We start from the raw sequence: 24826 nt of genomic DNA on the forward strand, positions 1-24826 counted from the left end.
GCGAGTTCTGCGCATGTGCAGGTAGATGTCCAAGACCGTGGGGGCCACTGGGTAATGTAGTCCTTTGTTGTCCGGGCAGGGGATGGCGGAGGCGGGGCAAGGGGCGGATTCCTCGTCCTCGCCCGCGTCAGTCTGGGGCACGGGGCGGGGCCAGAGGCCGAGGCGCCCCAGCACGTCCCGTCCCGCCGGAAGTGAAGGTGCGGGTCCGGCCGTGGGCTCTGAGAGGGTGAGGCGCGCGGGAACGCCGGCGCTGCGGGTCGGTGGGGGCGGGTGGGGGGCGCTCCTCGGCCCCGGGCCGTACTGATGGGAGCCCTCCGGAGAGGGGAGGAGAGGGCGGGTACGCCCTGCCCCGGGGGAGTCTGGACTCGGGATCCCCCGAGTCGGGGAGGGGCGTGGCGAGGGGCTGGGCCCCGAATGGGGGCTGTGGCTGAGAGCTGTGGGAGTGAGGCGGGTGGGGCCGGGCTGGGGTGGGAAGGGAGAGGCGGGGGCGGGCAGGAACCTTGGGAGAGGCGAGCGGGGGCGGGGGACGTAGATGGAGACCAGATGGAGAGCCGCCAGGAGCCGGATAACAGGGTGAACGTGAGCCGGCCTCATCCAATCCCTGTCCTCCTGCCTCCTTGTTGTTGCAGCCCCTGCCCGGATGGCAGCAGTAGTTCTTGGGGGAGACACCATGGGCCCTGAGCGTATCTTCCCCAATCAGACAGAGGAACTGGGGCCACATCAGGGCCCTACAGAAGGCACCGGCGACTGGAGCGGTGAAGAACCTGAGGAAGAACAGGAGGAAACCGGGGCAGGTCCTGCTGGCTACTCCTACCAGCCCCTAAACCAAGATCCTGAACAAGAGGTGGAGTTGGCACCAGTGGGTGAGGGAGAAGATGTAGTTGCTGACATCCAGGATCGGATCCAGGTATGGAGGATGGGATTGTTCCCGTCAGGTGAAGCTGAATTTGCTCAAAGGCCGGACCTAGACTGTCTTTCTCTGGCTCTGCAGGCCCTGGGGCTGCACCTGCCAGATCCACCATTAGAGAGTGAGGATGAAGATGAGGAGGGAGCCACAGCATTGAGCAGCCACAGCTCCATTCCCATGGACCCAGGTAAGAAAGACCACCCTAGCCGGGCGTTGGTGGCTCACGCCTGTAATCCTAGCTACTCAGGAGGCTGAGATCTGAGGATCGCGGTTCAAAGCTAGCCAGGGCAGGAAAGTCCGTGAGACTCTTATCTCCAATAAGCCACCAGAAAACCGGAAGTGGCACTGTGGCTCAAGTGGTAGAGTGCTGGCCTTGAGCTGAAGAGCTGAGGGACAGTGCCAGGCCTAGAGTTCAGGCTCACAGCGACCAAAAAAAAAAAAAAAAAAGACCATCCTTTCACCTGGAAATAATTGTGGGGGAAATGGACAGGCCAAGCTGTTAGAAGGAAGTTAGTGAGGCATACCTCGTCCCTAAAACCGTAATTTGTGAACCAGCTTGTAGACTTCCTCGATCCTGTTCGACTAAACTTGGAGGTGATCCAGTAAGTCAGGGTTGACTCAAGGATTGCTGTGAGGAGCTGGTCCCATTTTTTCTATCCCCTAACCAGCCTCTGGCTGTGATTTCAGAACACGTAGAGCTGGTGAAAAGGACGATGGCTGGAGTAAGCCTGCCTGCGCCAGGGGTTCCTGCCTGGGCTCGGGAGATATCGGATGCCCAGTGGGAAGATGTGGTACAGAAAGCCCTCCAAGCCCGGCAGGCATCTCCTGCCTGGAAGTGACCATCTCAAGAGCTGCCTTATCTCCCTACATTCCAGGCCGGAACCAGGACAGGACTGAACACATCTCTGGTTATAATGTCCATCTCCACCCTCCCCATCTCCTTTTCACATCAAGGCAAATCAGACTTCTCAGAGACCCACTTTATTCGGTTCTGTACATATGGGGACATCGGCCCAAGCCCAACCTACCGTAGCATGTATCACTCTGTGGAGAATAAAGCACCCTGTGTACACAGCCAAAAGCCACACTGCCTGTGCCCCTGGAATATGGGTCCAGCCCTCCTCAGCCCCTTGTTTCTCCTCCAAGGTGCTTAAAGGGGATGACTGAGGGCCCGCCCAGCATCAGCACAAACTAAGAAATAAATAGGTGTTGGGGGAGCCATGCTCGGGGCACTGCTCCCTGCTTCCTTCTTTCTAACTTTGGAACCAATAGCACAGGAAAGCAGTCAGCCACAGGGTGGTCCCTTCTGTGTTTTCAATCCCAGGGCTGCTGCTCACCAAAGGGGGGGTCATAGGGACACGCTGTTTATGCCCTGCCCTAGTTGGTCCACTGGGCCCTATATTCACCATGTAGTGTCCATGGCCTAGACTTTTGCTTCTTTGACCTCTGTGTTGTCTTTGTCAGGCAGGGGTTAAGAGGAAATAATACAACCCCATCAGCGCACACACTGCTGGGTCTGGGGGCCTATTTGTGCTGCTGGGGATAGGCTCCTCTCCAGCCACTCCAGGGGCCCGTGGAGCTTGATGTACAAGTAACTTTGGTGAGAATAACCCCCTGCTGCTCCCTAATGCCTGTGCAGCAGGAGGGGAGACACCTAGAGTTCAGAGGAGGATGGAGAGGAGAGTATGATTCCGTGTGTATTTCTCAAAGCAGCCTCAAGTAGCTGTGGGGGATAGGAGCAGGAAGGGGACAGGCATCCCCAGGTAGTCTGAGCACTGAGCATTTCAAAGCTCAGCCTGTACTGTAGCCACAGGGAGGCATGAACACATTTTGGGGAGAAGAGGGACCACACTGGGTGTCCCCGCTTCAAGTGCCTGCATCCTCTAGAGTAGCCAGAGAGGTGCTACCTTGCCCCGAGTCAACCAGTAGGGAGCAGAGGGTAGAGGGCCAGGGCAGCGTCCCAGGGCTGAGTGGGCTGTGACCCTGTGGGAAGGTGAGGGGGTCAGAGAGCCTCCTGGCTGGCAGTTAGGAACTCTTCCGCCCGCTTGTGCGCCTCCAGTGCCTTGATGGTGTAGACGTCCTGAGGCAGCTCTGACTTCCTCCGAAGCAGCACTTTCTCCTTCTTGATATCTTTTAGCATCTGTTCGTGGACATGGAGAAGACAAAATGGCCATACTTCTTTCTCATACTGATTACTATTCCTGCTTCTCCCTCCCCCATCTGTTATTCACCCCCTAACCCTTTTACCCCCGGTACTCTCCCCAACCTGCACAGCTTCTGTCTCCACCGTCCTCTTCAGAAGCTGGATGTCCTCTGCCGTGGGGGTCTCTGTCTCCATGGAGTACACGGGGGGCAGTGGTGGAGGAGCGCGGAACATGGGATACTGAAAGGAGCGGAGGCAGTGTGTTTGCTTCGTCCTCTTCCTCCAGCACCCCGACCCCAAGAGTGCAGGACAGTGGCAGAAAAGTCTCACCTGGGGGTTGAGCCGAGCGAGCTCCTCAATTTTTTGCCACATCTCTTCTCTCTCCTTCATTCGGAAGCGGCCCCTGAGGGAGCAAAAGTAGGATTGGGGCTGGGCTTGAGAGAAGGCAGGTGAAAAATCTCCAGGGAGAGATATACTCACTTCTGCTTTTCTGCCTTGTATTGTTGTGTGCAGTCATCAAACAGCTTCTGATTCATCTCCATAAACAGCTTCAGGGCATTGTAGATCAGTCCATGGATTGTCCTGCCACGGAGGTAAGATGTACAGGGGGTCAGAGCATGCCCTTTCCATTTACTCATTTCTCAGAGATGTCTCTGCTAAAGCTTTCTCGTTCTACTCTTAGATCACAAACTTCAGCACTCAACTCTGACCAGAACAGGTGACTTCAGAGGTGCATTTACAAATCTTGGTACACTAGTCTCCCCTTTCCCCCACCCCATGTTCCAAGGCTCTAACCCACACAAATAGCCTCTAGCAACATGATAGGCTGTGTCGGCACAACACAAGGCTGGCTTTTAGCAGGAAAGCCTTTTTACAACTCAGATGCTTTACCTATGTGCTCTAAGCAGCTCACATTGCTTCTCTATCTCCAGAGCAGGATATCTGAGGTCAAGAAGCAGTGATATATATATGTATGTATGTATGTATGTATAGATAAATGTATATAGATGTCTCTTCTGCTGTTAGATAGTGCAGAGATCTCTTATATGGCATCTTTTCTCTCAATCCCTCCTATCAATATGCAGTGGTGCCAGCTCTCCTTGCTGAGTACCCAGGTAACATTCCTAGCACTTAAGTTCTTCCAGATTCCCAATGCCCAGCCCCTGCCCAGTGCCCTACTTGTTCCAGTGGCTCTTGGAGTTCCTGTAGAGTGCGGGGAACATGATGGGGAGAACGCGGGCAGCATTGTCACTGATGAGGCTCATGATGTATTCGTTGTTCCAGTAATAGAGGGCGCGTTCAGCCACCTGGTGGGGAGAAGGGGGGACTTGGTGGGGCACTGCGTACCTGTCAGAAGGCCTGCTTCCCTCTGGCAGGGCGGTGGGAGCTGGGGCACCCTGGGGCTGCATTCTACCTGGAAATGGGGGCTGGAGACACACTTGGCAAGCTGGCGGAAGAGTGGTTCCATCACTTTACTGAACTCTGAGGGTTCAATGACATCCAGAATCTCCTCTAGCTCATTGAGGAACATCACCTCCTTGGGGCTGTGGGTCTTGGGCCAAAACTTGAGAAGTCCCACAATCACCTGAAAGAGGACATGAGGGTAGAGTCTCAGCACTGCTGCTTCCCTACGAAGCCTTCCTGTGACCCTCTCCTAGCCCTACGCTGGCTGAGTATCATTTGGGGATAGGTAATGACTCGTGTTTCTCTGGCTTGGATACATTCTAGGTATATGCAGGTTTTACTTCTCCAGAGAGAAAACCACATCACCTATCAGGCCATCTCTCCTAAGCACCCACTTACAGAATTTTTTTTTTAAACCAGGTATAGTCTGCAAGCAATACCTAGGGTAGTAAGAAGTAGGCTAGGGCTAGGAATGTGGCTTAGTGATAGAGTGCTTGCCTAGCGTGCACTGGGTTTGATTCCTCAGTACCACATACACAAAAAAAGCCAGAAATGGCGCTATGGCTCAAGTGGTAGAGTGCTAGCCTTGAGCAAAAAGAAACTCAGAGACAGTGCCCAGGCCCCTTGAGTTCAAGCGCCAAGACTGGCAAAAGAAAAATAGGCTAGCTGGGCGCCAGTGGCTCACGCCTGTAATCCTAGCTACTCAGGAGATTGAGATCTGAGGATTGCAGTTCAAAGCCAGCCTGGGCAGGAAAGTCCATGAGACTTTTACCTCCAATAAACCACTAGAAAACCAGAAGTGGCGCTGTGGCTCAAGTGGTAAAGCGCTCGCCTTGAGCTGAAGAACACAGGGACAGTGCCCAAGCCCAGAGTTCAAGTCCCACAACCGACAAAAAAAAAAAGAAATAGGCTATAGGTGCCAGAAGGGGACTTACTGGTTCAGTCAGACTGCTCTCCTTCTCCAAGAACTGTACCACACAGTACGCCAACTGCCAAAGGTGAGGAAGAACGATGAAGCGCAGGGCCTGGGAAGTCTCATAGAAGTCAGAGACAAGATCCCAGAACACAAGCGAAGGTACAGAAGAGGACTTGGCCCACCCCCTCCATGCCTTCCTTCCCTGTCCCATTTCCATCTCAGCTGCGCTGGGGATTATTAGGAGGAAGGCAGCTCACCTGAGGATGATAGACACTCAGGGACTTGACTTTGTGAAGAGGAAGCAGGACTCGGATCAGAAACATCTTGTGTTCTTCCTTAAGAGGCAGGGCAAAGCCATTGATGATACTAGGAGTGAAGGGAGGATTTTATTTTTTAGGACCAAAGAGCCAGATTCAAACTGTGCCCTGATCCAAACCCACCTCTTACCTGCCCAGGATCTCCAGGAGCTCAGCAATCCCATTGTGATGTTCTGTCTCATAGATGAACCTGAGGGAAGGGACATGCACTCTTGACACTGGCCCTGATGTCCCTCTAGCGTTCTATAGCCCCCACCTCCCTTTAGACCAGACCCCTTGCCTCACCTGTAGAAGATGTGGTTGATCTGCCTACGTATATAAGCCCGGAGCCCCAAAAACTTGCCATAAATGCGATGTAAAATGGTCTTGAGAAAGTCTCGCTCTCGAGGATCTTCACTGTCAAATAGGTCCAGGAGCTGGGAGCAGGAGGGAGGAAAGCAGACAGGCAGCAGTCAGGGGAGGCTGGGCCTGGGGGAGAGGTCCTCTGAGATAGCGTGAGGGCACGTTTGGAAAGCTGGAAGCAAGTTTTACTGGACTGCTCTATCCCATGTGGCACGTGGGAGTGCATGTTATATACACTGCGTGGGGGCAGCACTGCATTGGATTTTTCCCATTACACTGGAAACTTCCTAAAGGTGCAGAAGGCTTTGTGTGTGTGGGTGTGTGTGCAGGTCCTAGGGCTTGAACTCAAGGCCTAGGCACTGTCCCTGAGCTTTTGTGTCTGAGGCTAGCACTCTACTACTTTCAGCCACAGCTCCACTTCCAGCTTTTTGTGTTTAATTGGAGATAAGAGTCTTACAGACTTTCCTGCCTGGGCTTGGCCTTTGAACTGAGATCCTCAGATCTCAGCCTCCCAAGTAGCTAGGACGACAGACATGAGCCCCTGGCACCAGGCCTGCAGTAGGCTTTTTGACCCTCTTCCCTCCCATGGTGTTCTTGTTCCAGACACAGCAGAAGCCCCAGGGCACTTAGCCTAAGGGAGGAGTGCAGCAAGACACAGGTGATGGATGTGGGCTAGAGACTGCAGATGAGAGAGGGGAAGGACAGGAACTTCAGGGACTCACAGCAAGGACAAACTTCTGGTCAATGTATTTCTTGGCTATGTTTGGCTGGAAATCAGGAGACTCCAGGAAACGTAAGAAAAACTCGTATACAAGCTGTGGAGGGAAAGAAGCATCTACTGAGGTAGAGCCCAAGACCTGGCAGATGCAGATACCCACTTTGCTGCAGGCCTCTGAATGCCCCTGTTCCCTACAGCCACAGCCATCCTGCCCCCTGGCCTGGTACCTGGAGATGTGGCCAAGCAGCTTCCAAAGTGGGCTCATCTTCCTCTGGGTCAAACTCAGCCCCTGTGGGATTTGATGAAGGTGGCAGCGTCCGGAAGAGGTTCACTGAAAACTGAAGGGTGGGTCCAGCTTAGAACACCATCCAACTTTCTCCAGGCCTCCAACCCCCCCTCCCCCCCGCAATCCCCGGCATCCCTCTGCTATGCCCACCATAGTGACAGCCTCGGGGTAGATGGCCTCAGTGACAACGTCACGACTGTGAGTGATGTACTCCACCATCTCGTTGAGTCCTGCCCGCTTCACCTCTTTGAATTTGAGATCACTGAGTGGGTCTGACACGAAGTCAAAAAGGACGCAGCACTGGCGCAGCTTCTGAATGAATAGCTCCTCCCGCTCCTGGGTTGGTGAATCTGTGGGGGCCCAGACGTCAAGTCCTCCCCACCACTACCATCTTCCAGGCTAGACGCCGCTAACCTTACAGGGCTCTCCCACCCTGCCACTGCCCGCCCCCCTTATAGAACTCCCCTCAGATTCCCTAGAACTTCCTTCTTTCCAAGATAACCCCCCCCTGCCCAGGATCATTTATCCAATACTCAGCACCTCTAAGTCCCTTGGATATCTACAAATACCTTTTAGGGCAGGAAGCTTCTGTAGCTCCCGGTTCTTGCTGAGGTTGAAGCGGGAGGAACTTTGCCTTCGCTCCTTCTTGACAATCTGGGGCCCCCCTGAGTACTTGATCTTGCTGAGCTGTGTAGGGGGTGGCGTGCTATTGCTGGGACGCTTGTTGGATGCCGGTGGCTGAGACTGAGGTTGGGGTTGGGGCTGAGCCTGGGGCTGAGCCTGGGCCTAGTCAAATAAGCAGTCCATTTAAGTCAGCTTCCCAACATCTCCCTTCCACCCCAAGCCTGGGCTACTTGCTCCCCAATCTGCTTCTGCCTGTTCACAGGTAGCAAGCCGCTGTCCTTGCCCAGAAGGAAGATGGCCAAGGACAGAGAACCTTGGGCTGTAGCCCTGGAAGGCATGGTCAAGAAGTCCCATCTCCTAAATGGGATCCTCTGCCTGCCTGTGTGTCAGCAGCCTTCAACATTCTTATTCCAGCCCATGAGTAAACAAAATGCATTGATGGATGGTGACAGAAATCAGAAAAAATGGTCATTGGGCCTGGGAATGTAGCTTCATGGCAGAGCACCAGAGTTCAATCCCCAATACTGAAAAGTAAAATCATAGGAGAATTAGGAATCCTTTAGATTAAGAGAGAGGTGTAAAAAATGTTAACCTTTGTATATTCCATGTATTTCATAAAATTCTACAGAGTTTGTGACTTCTCTGGGGAATGAAAGAATGGAAGAACACAGGGCTAGGAAGGTGGCTCAGTGGTAGAGCGCTTGCCTTGCATGCATGAGGCCCTGGGTTCGATTCCTCAGCACCACATAAGCACAAAGAAAAAAGCTGGAAGTGGCATTGTGGCTCAGGTGGTAGACCGCTAGCCTTGAGCTGAAGAGCTGAGGGACAGCACCCAGGCCCAGAGTTCAGGCCACAAGACTGGACCCAAAAGAAAAAAAAAAAAAGAATGGAAGAACAATGGGCCAGGCCCCAGGTAGGCCCAAGGGTCCAGCTCATTACCCCTGGGCCATCTCACGCTCCTCCTTCTAAAATAACAGTCCCAGACACTGGCTTGACAGGGAACACAAGGAAGGCTTCTTCCAGGAGCAAGCATCACACACGTCTCATGTTGTGACCCGTATTCAGCCAGTGTCAGTTTACTTGGACAATACGAGGTCCCCTGTGGGTCTTCCTTTGTATAAATGGTAGAGGAGTCAAACCTTAGGAACAGCGGAGAGAAAGGTAGAAAGAAGGTAGAAGGGCCTTGGCAAACATCTCCTCTGCCTCGGGCCTCCATTTCCCTGCCTTAGGAACAACCAAATCCTGTCTGTGAAGCTTAGTGCTCAAGGACACACTGGGGCCAGACTACGTGGCTTCGACACTGCAAATTACTAGCCGAGCTAGAGGAGTTCTCCTCGTCTCCTCACCTGTAAAATAGCAATGACAATAGTTCCTACCTTATAGAGCCATAATAGGAACTGAAACAAATATACACGGCACATAGAAAAATATAACAAGTAGGGATAGCAGTCTGCTGCTGCAGCTACTACTGATACCATCTTTATTTCCACACTTGTATTTTAGGAGTGCATGCACCTGGAGATTCCTTCCTGTGCTAGCACACTTCAAATGATCTTTCCAGTCCATTATTCCCATTGTTTGAACATAAAGACACCAGGAAACCATTGCATCTTTCAGGAGCCAGGTCCTGCCTTCTTCCCAGAACCTTTCTTAGTTCATTCTGACCCTTGGGTGCCACCCCTCAACCTTCTGTAACTACGTCTATTCTATTGATCTGATCACTCTAGCTACTCTAGTTACTGATACCTCTAGCTCAGTCCATATGTGTCATCCCCTCTAGACAAGTTCTTTGAAAACAAGGACCCTGGTTTGACTCCTAGCACTGGTACCAACAGGCTTCCGATAAATGGGAGGCTGACTAAGAGTCAAGGCTACCAGTTTCTGTCTAAGCTCTGCCCCACAATCCCTTCCTCTCCTGTCCTTAGGAGAGGGCACTGGCTGTGCAGCGCCAGCAGCAGAGGGAGGAGGAAAAATGTTAGAGATTCTAGGGTAAGGGACGCAGTGTCAGTCTGAGACACCACACCTCCATGACTTTCATACTGAGGAATGTTGAAAGAAAGGAGGCGTCTTTCAGAGAAGCAGGGCCTCATTTTTCTCTGCTAACAAGGAGGGTATTTGCTGGGGGCCAGTGGCTTATGCCTGTAATCCTAGCTACTCAGGAGGCTGAGATCTGATGATCATAGTTAGAAGCCAGCCCAAGCAGGAAAATCCATGAGACACTTATCTCCAATGAACAAAAAGCTGTGGAACCAGGCATGAGGACGGACACACACACACACACACACACACACACACACACACACACACACACACACACACACACACACACACACACACACACACACACACACACACACACACACACACACACACGGAGATGGGGCTGGGAATATGGCTTAGTGGCAGAATGATGCCTAGCATGCATGAAGCCGAGTTTGATTCCTCAGCACCACATAAACAGAAAAAGCCAGACGTCTAGGGCTGGGAATGTGGCTTAGTGGTAAGTGCTTGTCTAACATGCAGGAAGCCCTGGGTTCAATTCCTCAGCACCACATAAACAGAAAAAGCCAGAAGTGGCGCTGTGGCTCAAGTGATAGAGCACTAGCCTTGAACACAGATAGGCTCAGGAACAGAGGCCCAGGCCCTGAGTTCAAGCCCCAGCATGGGCCAAAAATAAATTTTAAAAATAGATAGTGTTTGACTAGATCAGTCATTTCCCAACAACTCTCCTAGTAAGGTTTCAAGAGAACAGGCTTGTATGGATTTAAAAAAAAAAAAGAAGAAGCCGGGCGCCGGTGGCTCACGCCTGTAATCCTAGCTACTCAGGAGGCTGAGATCTGAGGATCAAGGTTCAAAGCCAGCCCAGGCAGGAAAATCTATGAGACTCTTATCTCCAATAAACCACTGGAAAACTGGAAGTGGTGCTGTGGCTCAAGTGGTAGAGCACTCACCTTGAGCTGAAGAGCTCAGAGACAGCACCCAAGCCCAGAGTTCAAGCCCCAAGACCAACAACAAAAAAAAAAAAGAGGGCTGGGAAGGTGGCTCAGTGGTAGAGCCCTTGCCTACCTTGCATGTATGAGGCCCTGGGTTTGATTCCTCAGCACCACATAAGCAGAAAAAAAAAGCCGGAAGTGGCACTGTGGCTCAAGTGGTAGAGCCTTGAGGTGAAGAGCTGAGGGACAGCACCCAGGCCCAGAGTTCAAGCCCCATGACCGGACCCAAAAAAAAGAAAAAAGAAAACAAATTATAATGCCCAAAAAGCCAATGAGCTAATGCCTAAAGTTTCTTCTACAGGAGGATTGTTACTGAAGGCTGGAGAGGCTAGAAAGCTTCTGAGCAGTCTTAGTCTGCCCAGCCTTATACATGAGGCCACCCCAGTATGACAAGGACCTGGGCTCTCATGTTAGCTGGCAGAGCCCCTGATGCTGAGGCCCAATGAGGTGCCCTCTGTGTGCCCGCCCCTCACTAGGAAGCATGCTCGTCAGGTAAGTGTGGGGATCTGTCAGCCACACTTCATGTCCAAGCATTTCTCCTAAACTCTTCAGCCTCTCGCTTCCTCTGTACTTTGCTGGTTCCGTGGGTGGGAGGAGGCGTGACTGACCAATGGCCAAAGCCAGGTCTGACTTCTACTCTCTACTTGGGTCCAGTGTAATCTTCCTGAGACTCTATAGAGGCCCAAATTACTTTCTCTTTTGTTTCCAAACTCACATCAGGATCTGTACTCCAGGAAACCTTCTTAAATTCAAGCCTCCAGCAATTGAGTGGTGCCCTGAATTTATAGACCATGGTTCTACTCAGCTGATTCCAACTAACCTCCTTTCTCTGAACAAATCCTCCTCTAACCTAATCCTGACACAGCCACCATTAGTACACTAAACCTAGATAATTAAATATAAAAAAACTGGAATATAATTTAAGCACTGAAGTATTGTAAGAGAAAAATGAAACACAAAATGCACAGAAATAGAAGCTGAGCAAAGTGGTACATGCCTGTAATCCCTGCCACGTGGAAGGCTAAGGCAGGAGGATCATGAGGTAAGAGGCGGCGTGCACTACACAGTGAAACTCCCATCTCAAATAAAATTCAAAATGCATAGGTTAAATGTTGCATCTTTTATATAGTGAATTAACTGGCCTAACAAATGAAGATAATGTAGTTTAAAACCTCCAAAACCACAGAGGCATTCTCTCCCAGGTGACATCTAGAGCTCTATTTGGCCAGGTTGAATTCTTTTCTTCTTTCAGTGCTAGGGATGGAATGCAGGGCCTTGCATATGTTAGACAAGCACGATTCCTCTGAGCTAGACCCCCCAGCTGATTCTTTTCTTCCTTCCCTATTCACTAAACACCATGCTAAGCATCAAAGATGAAAAGGTCACTAGGACATGGCCCTTGCCTTCAAAAAGCTCACAGGATAGGTGGGATAGCCGCAAAAGCAGCTAATGGTACAAGGGAAATAGAACAGAAAGAGCCACAAAGGCTATGGGAAGACAGACGGCTGAACTACAAATTCTGCCTGCAAGAATTAAGGAAGATGTCCCTAAAGAGGTGAGTGGGGAAGTGGGAAATCATTTCTTCCTCCCTCTGTCTCTGTACCCAAAACCCAGGACAGCACAGCATGCACCAGATTCCATGGCATGGATTTCTCTCTAAAGACAGACCAGGAAAGACCCTAGAAGGTCACAGTGAGTCCTGCCAGATCTCCTGAGACTCTTTTCCATTCTAGGATTCTCTTCTAGAATTTTAGAGCCAGCACATCACTTATTAAGCCCATAGAGAATTGGCTGCAGAGCCACAGCCCAGGATGAATCCCCGCTCTGTCATTTACTCCCCAAGTAAAAGCCATCTAACATCTCTAGCCCTCAGGTTCACCTGTGAAGTGGAGGTGATAATATCAGAACCTTAGGTGGGGCAAATTACTTAATACAAGCAGTCCCTGGTGCATAGTATACTGAGTTCAACAGTGTCCCCCCAAATTCATGATCACCTAGAATCTGTAAATGTGACCTTACTTGGAAACAGGGTCTTTGCTGATATAATCAAGTGAAAATGAGGTCAAACTGGATTAGGGTGTCCTTAATCACTGATGTCCTATTAAGAGGGAAATTTGGACAGAGAGAGACACACACAGAGGAGAATGTAGTATGAAGATGGAGGCAGACACTGAAAACAATGCATCTATAAGCCAAGGAGTGCAAAGGATTACTGAAAGCCCCAGAAGCTTGGATAGAAGTGTGGAACAAGTTCTCTAGCACTCCGGAAGGACATGGCCTGGTGGACCTTGCCTTCATACTCCTTACTTTAAACATAAATTTGGAGCAGAAATTTCTATTATTCTTTTGTTGTTATTTTTGTTTGTTTGTTTTGCCAATCCCAGGGCTTGAACTCAGAGCCTGAGCACTGTCCCTGAGTCTCTTTGTGCTCAAGGTTAGTGCTCTATGACTTGAGCCACAGTACCAGTTCTGGCCTTTTCTGAGTAGTTTATTGGAGATAAGAGTCTCACAGTTTCCTTCCCTGGCTGGCTTCAAACTGTGATCCTCAGATCTCAGTTTCCTGAGTAGCTAGGATTACAGGTGTGAGCCACTAGTACCTGGCTCCTATTGTTTTAAGCCATCTAGGTTGTGGTAACTTATGATGGCTGCCTCTGGAAACTAGCACGAAATAATTGTTCAGTAAAAAAGATATATTAGGGCTGGGAATGTGGCTTAGTGGTAGCGTGCTTGCCTATCATGCATGAAGCCCTGGGTTCAATTCCTCAGTACCATGTACACAAACAAGGCCAGAAGTGGCACTGTGCAAGTGGTAGAGTGCTAGCCTTGAGCAAAAGAAGCTCAAGGACAGTGCCCAGGCCAAGAGTTTAAGCCCCAGGACTGGCAAAAAAAAAAAGAAAAAGAAAGAGAGAACAGCTTCACATCTGGTCTCCAACTTCGCCAGCATCTATGCAGGGAGATATCTTTTCTGGAATATCATGGCAAATTCTTGTAGCTGCCCCATACAGATGAGCTCTGGGCAGCATTTCACAAAACACAGCTCAAGATAAGACTTAAGCCTTCCTCTTCTAAAAGGCTTAAAAAAGACTACTGAGCAGAACTGTTCAAAAGGCAGTGGAGAAATCTACTGGTCTCAGCTTTTTTTTTTTTTTTGGCAGTCGTGGGGCCTGAACTCTGGGCCTGGGCGCTGTCCCTCAGCTCTTCAGCTCAAGGCTAGCGCTCTACCACTTGAGCCACAGCGCTACTTCCTACTTTTTCTGCTTATGTGGTGCTGAGGAATCAAACCCAAGGCCTCATGCATGTAGGCAAGCACTCTACCACTGAGCCACCTTCCCAGCACGCCACCCCCCCCTCTTTTTTTTTTTTTTTGGTGATGGTCCTAAGGCTTGAAACTGAGGACCTGGGCACTGTCCTTGAGCTTTTTCACTTAAGGCTGGCACTCTACCACTTCAGCCACAGCAACATTTCTGGCTTTTTTGGTGGTTAACTGGCGATAAAAGAGTCTCACAGCCTTTCCTTCCTGGGCTGTGTTTGAACCACAACCCTCAGACCTCAGCCTCCTGAGTACTTAGGATTATAGGCCTGAGCCACAGCCACTGGTACCCGGTCTAAGTTCAAGTCTTACACCACCAAAATAAAAATAAAAGAACAGCCCACAACCCCTGACCATGTCTTGGGATAGAGGTGGATGGGCAAGGAATGACATCCAATGTACCAGAGGACGAGTTAGTTAGGTAAAGGTTGGAATAGCCTCCTAAATAAATCTTTTCTCTGCCATTACATCCTGGCTCTAAGTCTCTCTTGCTGGCTTAAATATCAGTCACTAGCTCCCAACTACCTTCCCTGTGAGAGGCCGATGCCATCAGTCCTACAGGGGAGATTGAGCCCTGAAAGTGTGTCCTAGAAGCATTTACTGTGAAGCCTGAGGGATAACCCTCAGCTCTCACCCTGAGTTCACAGCCTAAAGGAGAGGCCTAGAAGGGAACAAATGGTTACAGTGTAGAGAGATAAGGACAGTCCAGACACAAGTTCAGATTACTGGGGAAGGGCACAGGAAAGAGCAATTTCTGTGGTCCCCAACTCTTCGGAGGCCTAAAACCCAGAGTGAAAAGTGATAGGTGCCAGAAGTAGCCAGAGACATCTAAACACTTGCCCATCAGTCTCCTCTCAAGAAAATACAAGACCTCCCATAGCTAATGAAGGCCTGTTTCCTGTCCCCCTCTGTTGCTCTAGACAAAAGTAGGGAGAGTGCCATTAGCACGCAGGACAGCTGCAGGGTCCACACGTCCAACCCGAGTCCTCCTCAGATGTTCATGGGCATACCTGGACTTCCTTAAGCCCTTCCACTCTCTGTGGCTCCCTCACTTGCCATTTATTGCTTTATAGACCTAGACTGCTGAGCTGTGCTAACCTCTGGTCATAACTGGCCTTCACTCATGCTCTCTTTCGGCTGAGACCAAGAGTAGTGGGCCCAGCCCTGTCCAACTCAGGGACACCCGGCACTCCCAAACCCCACCCACTCTGAACTAGGACATGTTACTCAGCACACCATCCAGCACTTATGGACTTTTCCCTCTGCCGGGGACCCAGGATCACCTAGCCTTTTGTTGGTTTGTTTTGTTTTGTTTTTGTGCTTGCCATGGGGCTTGAACTCAGAGCCTGGTTGCTGTCCCTAAGCTTCTTTTGCTCAAAGCTAGTACTCTACCATTTGAGCCATAGCTCCACTTTTAGCTTCTTCTGACTAATTTCCTGGAGATAAGAGTCTTATGGAATTTTCTGCCCAGGCTGGCTTCAAACCACAATCTTCAGATCTCAGCTAAGATTATAGGCACCAGCCACCAGTGCCCAGCTGTGTGTGTGTGTGTGTGTGTGTGTGTGTGTGTGTGTGTGTGTGTGTGTGTGTGTGTGTGTGTGTGTGTGTGTGTGTGTGTGTGTGTGTGTGTGTGTGTGTGTGTGTGTGTGTGTGTGTGTGTGTGTGTGTGTGTGTGTGTTTTGGTCAGTTGTGGAGCTTGAATTCTGGACCTGGGCACTGTTCCTGAGTTCTTCAGCTCAAGGCTAGTGCTCTACCCCTTGAGCCACAGCACCACTTTCCAGCTTTTTCTGTTTATGTGGTGCTGAGTGCTGGGCAAGCACTCAACCACATTCCCTGCCCCTGGTTTGTTTTTTTTGAGTCAGGGTCTATATAGTCTTGCCTAGACTCAAACTCGAGATCCTCCTGCCTGAGCCTCTTATATGTAGTCAGGTGTATACCACACACCAGATACCCTTTGGCCAGAGTTTTGGCCAAAGAAAAAGGAATTCCTTTATTATATGCACTTCTAATTGAACTCAAGGCCTTAAGCATGCTAAGCAGGTGCTCTACCAAAGAGCCACACTCCAACCACTAAAAAAAAGGAACTCTCTTTTTGATTAGAACTCTCACTCTACCGCTCGAGCCAAGCTTCTAATTCCTGGAAAAGGAATTCTTAAACACTCAAAAATGACAGAAAAATAATTTTCACAGGCATCTAAGAGTTTGAAAAAAAAAATCAGAGAGGGCTGGGAAGGTGGCTCAGTGGTAGAGCACTTGCCTTACATGCATGAGGCTGTGGATTCGATTCCTCAGCACCACATAAGCCAAAAAGAAAAAAACCAGAAGTGGCGCTGTGACTCAAGTGGTAGAGTGCTAGTCTTGAGCTGAAGAGCTGAGGGACAGCACCCAGGCCCAGAGTTCAGGCCCCACGACTGGACCTCAAAAAAACAAAAAACAAAAAAAGAAATCAGAGAGCCTATTTGGCACGTACCAGACAAAGGGAGCCCTGCGGAGGGCAGCCACAGGGGCCCTCCAGGTTCCTCCCTGGCTGGGGAAGTCTCCTTCCCTTCTGATAATCGATAACTCTGGCCCACAGGCCATCAAGGAGCGGGAGCTGACACCTGTACCACAACCAGAGCCATCCACATTTATTACCTCCTCAGAGTTCTCGCCTCCACCATCCTTGCCTGAGCTGCTGGGCTTCGCAGTGCCTTTGGCAAGCTTAGGGGGCTCCTGCAGGGAGAAGAGGGAGTTTGGGTTAGTGGAGACTTGTCTAGACTCCTCAGGTCTTTGTTGCAACTATGTCTAACTGAATCAACCAATGAATCCACGTGTCCATTCCTGGTATGTATGGGGGCCGGGGAGGCGGGGGGGACACACAGACAAGTCATCCCTAACATGTGAGTATGCTCTTTCATCTGTCACCTCCCCACGCTGGTGCCTGTGTCAGGCCTGTGAGAGCTCTTGGTCAGGTCAGAATCAAGGAGAGGAAGCTTAAGGGGAAAACACTGGGAGACAAATAACAGGCTTTAGGATAAAGAAGCCCTCTCCCATTTTCCCCTGCTGGACCACCTAGAAGACCAGGAAGTATCTGAGGATGCCACAAGTAGTACCCAGACAAGGAGATGAAAACCCTGGCCACACTGCCAGCTCTCCACCCCTCAGAGCTTTCCAACACAGAAAAAAATCAAGACAAGAATTACGAGGGGATACTAATAGATCTAGGAAAAGTCTCACCTCAAATGCCAAGAGCAACTCAGTCAACCAGCACAGGAACAAGGATGAAGGTAAAGCCCTGAATTGTTAGGGAAGTGTGAACACTAGTCTGAAATTTCCCTTGGGAACCTGGCAGCTGGCTCAGAGCCCTGGCCTGCCCAGCATCTCTTCCTATGCTTTGGGCCAAAACAAAAGCAACTGTACAGGGACAGGATGGGGAAAATGTAAAATGTAAAAACAACTTTGGGGATGCAACTCTGACTGCAAGCTCAACACAAATCGTCAGGTGACTTTCATAAGTTTAACAGACCTGTGCGGACTTGGTAGCACCAAAAGGGCCTGGAGGACCCGACTCAGTCAGCAGCAGGCTATGGGAGAAGCTATGAGAAATCCCAGTTTTCCTTTTCCCACCCCCACCTCCACCATGTAGCTGAGACAAGCCTGGAACTCACTATAAGTAATCATCCTGACTACATTTTTTTGTTCTTTTTCTTTCTTTTCATGTTGATCCTGGGGCTTGAACTCAGGGCCTACACACTGTTGCTGAGCTTTTTTGCTCAAGGCCAGCACTCTACCACTCAAAACACAGTTCCACTTCTGGCTTTTTTTTGTCAGTCGTGGGGCTTGAACTCTCAGCCTAGGCGCTGTCCCTCAGCTCTTCAGCTCAAGGCTAGCGCTCTACCACTTGAGCCACAGCCACTTCCAGTTTCTACTGGTTAATTGGAGATAAAAGAGTCTCATGGACTTTCCTGCCCAGGCTAGCTTTGAATCGTGATCTTCAGATCTCAGCCTCCTGAGTAGCTAGATTACAGGCGTGAGCCACCAGCGCCCAGCTCTAGCTTTCACCTCCCTCCCCCAGTTAACTGGAGGTAAGAGCCTTCTGGACTTTCTTGCATGGAGTGGCTTTGAACTCCAATCCTCAACTCTGTCTCTGAGTAGTTAGAATTACAGGCCTAAGCCACTAGCACCAGGCTTGACTACCCTTACACTCATAATTATCCTGCCTCTGCATAGCTACACAGGCTGGCGGGGATTACAGGCATGCCCCACCATGCTGAGCTGAGAAATCCTTAGCTTTTCTCAAGGGGAAATGCAACCCATACTGGCAGTGAATTCAAAAGCGCAACAGCTGCAGGAACTGGGATAGTTAACAATGGAAGGGAGGAGCTCTGGGGGGGGAGCGTTGGGAAGGAGATGGATCTTAACCAGCAACTGAAGGGCTGTCATGTGGACTAAAGATGCAACTTGTCCGTGCAGAATCAGGGGCACAAGAACAGTGGGCTGAAGTATAGAGAGGACGGGCTGAGGCTCCAAACAAGGACGAATTTTCTCACGGACCAGTTGCACGGAAACTGGCTGCCTAGTGAAGCTGAAAGCTCCCAGCCCTGAGCATTCAAGCAAAGGCTGGGTGACGTCCACTAAGGCATGTTGCAAAAGGATTCAAGCCTTAAATGAGAACTGGATTGGCTGATCTTGGAAATCACTTCCAGCTCCTAGAGTCAGCAATTCAATAGCAGCCAAGCCCCTTCAGCAAGAAGTGTTAAATCAAGTGATTGTGACTGTGGGGGCAAAAGGATTTCAGGGAGAAGAAAGTTGTGTGGGCTGGAATAGGGGAAAGCTTCTTGGGGGTGGGGAGGGAAAACGCCTTTCCTGGGTTCAGAGGAGCCTCATGCAAAGAAGAGTTTCTTCTTTGGCTGAGCACTGTCCCTCTGCCTTCTGACCAGACTGGCCACAAAGCCCTGTCAGTAGCTCACAGGGTGAAGAAAAACAGATAAGGGGTGAATTGAGGGTGGGGGGAATGAGAGGGACACACCAGTGAGGGGATCTGTCTGCACACACCAGACACAGCCGACCCATCTTCATACAAGTCTGGTCTGTGCACTTGATCATAAACTACTTATTCTTTTTGTAACCCTCCACCCACCCTGTGGCGCTCAGCAGGATGCCTGAGACATACTTCTCAGGGAATGTCTGAGAGACTCGCCTGCCTTGGTGTGTGGGTGTGAGTGGGCATGGGAAGGCAGGGCCCACGCCTTGCTCCCCAGCTCCTGCAGAACAGGGGAAGTGCCCAATCCAGCTATCAAGGGCTCATGACATTGGTGGTTAGGAACAGGTTGGGGGCCAGCACTGTGGGGCTCAACTCTTATTTCCTTTGTGTGTGGGTGTGCTGGTCCTAGGTCTTGAACTCAGGACCTAAGTGCTGTCCCTGAGCTTTTTGATCAAATCTGGCACTCTACTACTTAAGCTACAGTTTAACTTCTGGCTTTGGGGTAGTTAACTGAAGATAAGAGCCTCATAGACTTCCATGCTCAAGCTGACTTCAAATGGAGATCCTCAGATCTCAGCCTCCCGAACAGTAGCTAGGATTTGCAGGTATAAGCCACCCAGCTTAACTGACTTTTATGAGCTTCAATTTCCCCATCTATTAAACACTAACAATCACAGTACCTATTCCCTGTAGTTCTGTGTCTGGTACATGCAAATCCTAATATTCTACTATTATTATAAATAAGAAGAAGGTGGCAAGGAGCAGAGGGGCATTACCCAGGAGCATAAGAGATATAGGTCCAGATGAGAACAGACGAGAAGGGAAGAGATGCAAAAAAGTTTGATTCACTAAGCACCTACTGTGTGCAAAGGAGAGCTTGGAGGAGAGCATGGTTATTATCTCAAAGGGGAAAGACAGGACTTTTCCACAATCATTTCTCATCCGAGGCTCAACAGAAAAGTGCCCTAAGTGGTCTAGCAAGTATTTTCTGCAGAACCAGGGAGGAGAGACAGCTCAGTACTGACTGAGAGCTTAGGGAAGGCTTCAGGAAGATGCACCAAAGGATAGCAAGGACTAGGACCAGCAGAGATGAAGGAGAAAGGGGGACAGGTGATGGATGAGCAATAAAGAGCCTCCACCTACACACCCTGCTCTGTGCCGCCATCCCATTCAGGCAAACCTCAGTTACACTGTCATCTCTCTCCCCCTCACAACTTGCCAGCCATTGAAAGAGGCCATATGCAGTCAAAAACCAAATGTAAGAAGTTAATCTCACAGGGGAGAATCACAGTTATGTCTGTCTGCCTTCTATGTACCCCAATCCTTCGAAAACCCTTTCTCAACTGAATACACCACAATCCTAGCAAGTCTAAGAATTTCTTTGCTTCACGGCATCTGGGAAGCAAAAGCTTTCTGCAGATGGGACGGTCTCTGGTCCATCAGATGCAATACAAACTACAGATGGATGGTAACCCCACCACTTCCCAGAAATCCCAAGCCTCCCAGCTCTCAGTGTAGCTGTCTTGTGTGTATACTGCCTACAGCTAATCTGCCCACTCCAGGACAGGGCCTAGCTGGGGTGTACAACCCTGTTCAGCTCACTACCTCAGGGGTCCGGTGCCTAAGCATACCATCACCAACTCTATGCTTAGAATCTCAGGCCCTGAGAGGTTAGGGAACAACCTAGAGTCAGAACTGTCTGATAAATACTCAACAGCCTCAGGATCATTTGACTGAGATGGTGAGAGATGGCAACCCAGCAACTCAATCAAACAGAGGGCAAATGGAAGCAGTATGCCCCTGGAGTCATCAGGGGGGTGGCCAAATACTAGGCCAGAGCCAGCCCCAACCTCAAGGGGCCATCCCTAGGAAAGGAGAAGCTGGAGGAGGCTGGAGCTGGTATCCTAGCATCCTCTGTGTAAATCTGTACCTCAAAGGAACCACACCTCTGAGTCAGACATCAGCAACAGCAGGAAACAAAAGGGTAGAAAAAGGCAAGGATGAGGAACAGGTGAAGGCGGTATGGAGGTAGAAGAGGAAGGTGAAGGAAAGCAACATCAAGAAAATGCCCAATGGAGCCAGAAGGATGGCTCAGTGGTAGAGCACATGCTTAGCCTATGCAAGGCTCTGGATGCAATCCCCTGCACTGCAAATTACAATAATCAAGAAATAGCTTGGGTCAGAAGCATAGATGTCCAAGGTTGGCTGGTCTGCAAGTAGGAAGAAAACTATTCAGACAGGATGGATAACCCCGTTTGAGGTTATTGCTGGCCCAGGAAAGGGAGAAATCCAACACTGGTGCAAAGGAAAAATGCAAAGGTTATGCGAAGTGTGGGCCTAAGGGAAGGAGCTTACTCAGACTAGGAAAGAGGGTCTGGTCCAGGATGAACCTGGGGGGGGGGGGGCGGTTAGGGGGCAGCTGATACCAGTTAGGAGAGTACTGGCACAGGAGAGCCCTAAAGTCAGGAGACTTGATATTGCAGCTGGGCCTCCAGCAGGATACGTGACCTTGGACAACTCCCTCCCCCTGGTCGGAGCCTCAGTCTCCTCATCTGTACCACCAGGGACTTTCCTTTCCAGCACTGATGATCGTTCTGGGGTTCCATCCACAGAAGGAAGGGCTCAGTCCTGGCTTACAAGTTTGTATGTGAAGGAAGAACTAGAGGGAGGGGCCTAGGCCAGATTTGGGTGGAGGAGAGAAAGCGGCGCTATTCTAGAGCAAGGGGGCTTGGCGTTGAGAAGGGGCCGGAGGAACCGGGGAGGCCATCCTAGGCCGGTTAGAAAAGGAGGGAAGGGGGCTGCGCAGGGCGGGGGTGGAGGAGCAGTTCGGGAAGGAGGTGCAGTCTCAGATCAGGGCTGTCCCGAGTCAGCGGGGGGACCGGGGAGAGAGGGAGGCGAGGAGGAAAAGCAGGGGAGTGACCTGAGGGGGGCTGATCTGGAGGGAGGAGGGGAGTTATCGGGGCCGGGGGTAGGAGGCGGAGGAAGGGAGAAAGGTGGACGTGGGGGCAAGGAGAGGAAGCTGTCCCAGCCGTGGCGCGGACGACGGGGTCCGGCCGGCCGCGAGGGCGGAGGGCCGGCCCCGGGAGTCCCGCAGGGGGCCGGACGGGAGGGTCAGTCCGGGGCTGTCCCGGGCCTGGTTCGGGCCCCTCCCAGAGCTCCACGCAGGCCCCAAGGCGGAGGCGCGGAGGGGGGAAAAGGCCACGCTCACCTTCTCCTTCTTCAGTTTATAGGGCATCTCGGCCCGTCCGGACCCGGCCCCGCTCCTGAGGCCCCGCTCCGGCTCCGGCTCCGGCTCCGGCTTTGCTCGGCCGCACTCGGCCCGCTCGGCGTCTCTCCGCCACCGCCTGCGCGCTGCGCCCGGGTCGAGCGGTGGCTGCGTCTCCGATTGGCCCGAACTCTTACAAACCTGCCTGACAACCGGGCGCCGCCTCCTCCCATTGGCCATTGGAGCCAAGCTGCTTCCTTTTTTTCTCATTGGAAAGAAAGAGTACAAACCGCCAGGGTTCGGCTCCTAGAATTGGTTGGAGCGGGAGGTCCCGCCCCAAAGTGGGTCGGGCTTAGCGAAGGGGGCGGGGCCAAGGGAAGCCCAAGCTTGGCCAAGGGGCGCTGCACCCCGGCTCAGCCATTCTTGATACCTTTTGGAGCTCTGCTCTTCTGACGTGACTCTCACACTTGACCCACTCTACTATCCCGCCTGGTCCGAACTGGAGGAAATAAACCCTAAAACGAAGAGCGCCTCTCTTCAATGGGGGTAAAGTAGCACTAATTGCAGATGCAAAATTAGTGGATCAGGCTCCCTAGGACCTTCCTGCACATCCCTCTAGATTGTCCTAGATCGGAGAAGCTAAGGGAAAGCCTAACAGGACGTGATGAGAATCCCTGGATGGTTGCAACTTTAGGAAGTGGACCTCTGTATCTATCTGCTACCACCGGTCTGATTGGTGCCCAAGGCTCTTGTCTGTAATCCTAGCTACTCTGGAGGCTGAGATCTCAGGATCTTGGTTTGAAGACAGCCTGGGCAGGAAAGTACATGAGACTCTTATCTCTAATTAACTAGTAAAAAGCTAGAAGTGGAGCTGTGGCTCAAGTGGTAGAGTTGCCAGCCTCAAGCAGAAAAAGCTAAGGTACAGCATCCAGGTCTGAGTTCAAGTCCCTATATTGCACCAACAAAAAGACAAAAAAGAAAAATAAGCCTATGGAGGGCTGAGTGTAGCCGTACATTCCCATAATCCCTGGTGTTAGTGATGCAGAGATAGAAGATTCAAGTCACTGATCCCTATCTGAAACCAAGCTAAAAGTTGGGGGCATAACTCAAGCAGTGGAGTGCCTGCTAGCAATCACAAGGCCCTGAGTTCAACCTTCATCCCCCATCCCCAGTATTGCAAAGATAAACTTAAAAAAAGAAAAAAAAAAGCCAGGTGCCGGTGGCACATGCCTATAATCCTAGCTACTCAGGAGGCTGAGATCTGAGGATCACAGTTCAAAGCCAGCCGAGGCAGGAAAGTCCAAGAGACACTAATCTCCAATTAACCACCAGAAAACCACAAGGGAGGGCTGGGAAGGTGGCTCAGTGGTAGAGCGCTTGCCTTGCATGCATGAGGCCCTGGGTCCAATTCCTCAGCACCACATAAGAAAAAAGAAAAAAGCCGGAAGTGGCGCTGTGGCTCAAGTGGTAGAGCGCCAGCCTTGAGCTGAAGAGCTGAGGGACAGCACCCATGCCCAGAGTTCAGGCCCCACGACCGAACCAAAAAAAAAAAAAGCCGAAAGTGGTTCAAGTGGTAGACTGCTAGCCTTGAGCAGAAGAGCTGAGGGTCAGCGCCCAGGCCCAGAGTTCAGACCCCACAACCAGACCCAAAAAAAAAAAAAAAAAGAGGTTTGCCCAGAGGAAGATTAAGATAAAGACTGAACAGCAGCACCGTGATTCTGCAATTTAGTGATAATCTTTACCAGGGAAGTTCAGAGTAGAAGGTTATAATGGGTTGAAGACTAAGCAAGAGGTAAGGAAAAAGATGACAGAAAATATAGGATCCTGGCTGTCTTACAAAAAAAGTATTTGGCTTTCATGACAAATGAAAATTTTAAAACAAAGTGGTCTGCTCACCACCATTATTTGATAGCAGAAAATATTTGTGAGCTGGGTATGGTGGTGGCTCAAGTTGTAGTCCTAGCTACTAGGGAAGCAAAGATCGGGGAAAATCACAGTTCCAGGCCAGCCTGGGCATAAAAGTTCACAACTGCAATCCAGTCAATGCCTAGGCATAGTTGATACATCTGTCATCCTAAAATGCAAGGGAAGCACAATGGTACAGTAGCTCACATGCCATCATGCACTGAGGAAAGGAAGCAGCCCAGGAGTAAACAGTGAGACCCTATTTGGAAAATAACAAATGCTATAGGACTGATGGAGTAGCTCAGGGGTGGAGTGCCTGTTAGCAAGCATGAAACCCTGAGTTCAAATAACACTACTTCCCCTAAAAAAAAAGTTATTTATAAATGGGTATTTGGGTATGGGATATGTTTATCCAGCCTTGGCCCAGAGGCTTGGAGATTGTTGCCACTGTATCCTCCTTAGGCTTTACTCCCAACTACCCAGGCCTTGGCTCCTGTAGGAAGCAGGGGACAGGGCTACAAAAAGTAGGACTAACAAATGGAGACTTTTGTCTAAGTGAATCCAGGCCCCTTAACACCTGCTTGCATACTGTTTTTAAAATGGGCTGGGTGTCAGTGGCTTGCATCTGTAATCCTAGCTATTTGGGAGGCTGAGAGCTGAGGATCAACATTTGAAGCCAGCCAAGCAGGAAAGTCCATGAGACTCTTTATTAACACCAAAAAGCCAGAAGTGGAGTTGTGGCTCAAGTGGTACAGAGCCAGCTTTGAGCACAAAAGCTTAGGGACAGTGCCCA

At 50.7% G+C, this 24826-nt stretch overlaps 2 protein-coding genes across 5 annotated transcripts; one reads left to right on the forward strand and one right to left on the reverse strand.

The window, feature by feature from the left end:
• Positions 1–46: 46 nt before the first annotated feature.
• On the forward strand, positions 47–1994 carry Mea1 (male-enhanced antigen 1). 3 transcript variants are annotated; one of them, XM_042671817.1, is made up of 4 exons: positions 47–197; positions 630–907; positions 992–1094; positions 1595–1994. In XM_042671817.1, exons 1-4 carry the CDS (start codon positions 83–85, stop codon positions 1744–1746), a joined length of 648 nt encoding a protein of 215 aa, XP_042527751.1. In that variant the 5' UTR covers positions 47–82; the 3' UTR covers positions 1747–1994. The 3 variants fall into 3 exon arrangements, with proteins under 3 accessions (XP_042527751.1, XP_042527752.1, XP_042527753.1); XM_042671818.1 differs by having other exon boundaries at positions 142–226; XM_042671819.1 differs by lacking the exon at positions 47–197 and adding an exon at positions 215–270.
• Ppp2r5d (protein phosphatase 2 regulatory subunit B'delta) lies at positions 1873–22310 on the reverse strand. 2 transcript variants are annotated; one of them, XM_042671814.1, is made up of 16 exons: positions 22132–22310; positions 16595–16675; positions 7603–7819; positions 7184–7383; positions 6975–7085; positions 6752–6844; positions 5973–6103; positions 5818–5877; positions 5628–5736; positions 5390–5443; positions 4465–4635; positions 4230–4357; positions 3531–3632; positions 3381–3453; positions 3174–3290; positions 1873–3047 (listed from the first exon to the last, which is right to left on the reverse strand). In XM_042671814.1, exons 1-16 carry the CDS (start codon positions 22156–22158, stop codon positions 2910–2912), a joined length of 1812 nt encoding a protein of 603 aa, XP_042527748.1. In that variant the 5' UTR covers positions 22159–22310; the 3' UTR covers positions 1873–2909. The 2 variants fall into 2 exon arrangements, with proteins under 2 accessions (XP_042527748.1, XP_042527750.1); XM_042671816.1 differs by having other exon boundaries at positions 16595–16672; positions 22132–22309.
• Positions 22311–24826: the final 2516 nt, after the last annotated feature.

Source organism: Dipodomys spectabilis, unplaced genomic scaffold, assembly GCF_019054845.1.
Source record: "Dipodomys spectabilis isolate Male_0828 unplaced genomic scaffold, ASM1905484v1 ptg000669l, whole genome shotgun sequence".
In the NCBI taxonomy this organism is placed as follows: domain Eukaryota; kingdom Metazoa; phylum Chordata; class Mammalia; order Rodentia; family Heteromyidae; genus Dipodomys; species Dipodomys spectabilis.

What these genes read in the sequence shown, in the direction of transcription:
- Ppp2r5d (XM_042671814.1), bottom strand. Translation starts at nt 22,158, where the DNA reads ATGCCCTATAAACTGAAGAAGGAGAAG. An exon ending in ATCAACCACATCTTCTACAG is followed by an intron (nt 5,878 to 5,972) that starts GTGAGGCAAGGG and finishes CCCTTCCCTCAG; the next exon opens with GTTCATCTATGAGACAGAAC. An exon ending in TGAGTGTCTATCATCCTCAG is followed by an intron (nt 5,444 to 5,627) that starts GTGAGCTGCCTT and finishes CACCTTTGGCAG; the next exon opens with TTGGCGTACTGTGTGGTACA.
- Mea1 (XM_042671817.1), top strand. Translation starts at nt 83, where the DNA reads ATGGCGGAGGCGGGGCAAGGGGCGGATTCCTCGTCCTCGCCCGCGTCA. An exon ending in ACATCCAGGATCGGATCCAG is followed by an intron (nt 908 to 991) that starts GTATGGAGGATG and finishes CTGGCTCTGCAG; the next exon opens with GCCCTGGGGCTGCACCTGCC. An exon ending in CTCCATTCCCATGGACCCAG is followed by an intron (nt 1,095 to 1,594) that starts GTAAGAAAGACC and finishes CTGTGATTTCAG; the next exon opens with AACACGTAGAGCTGGTGAAA.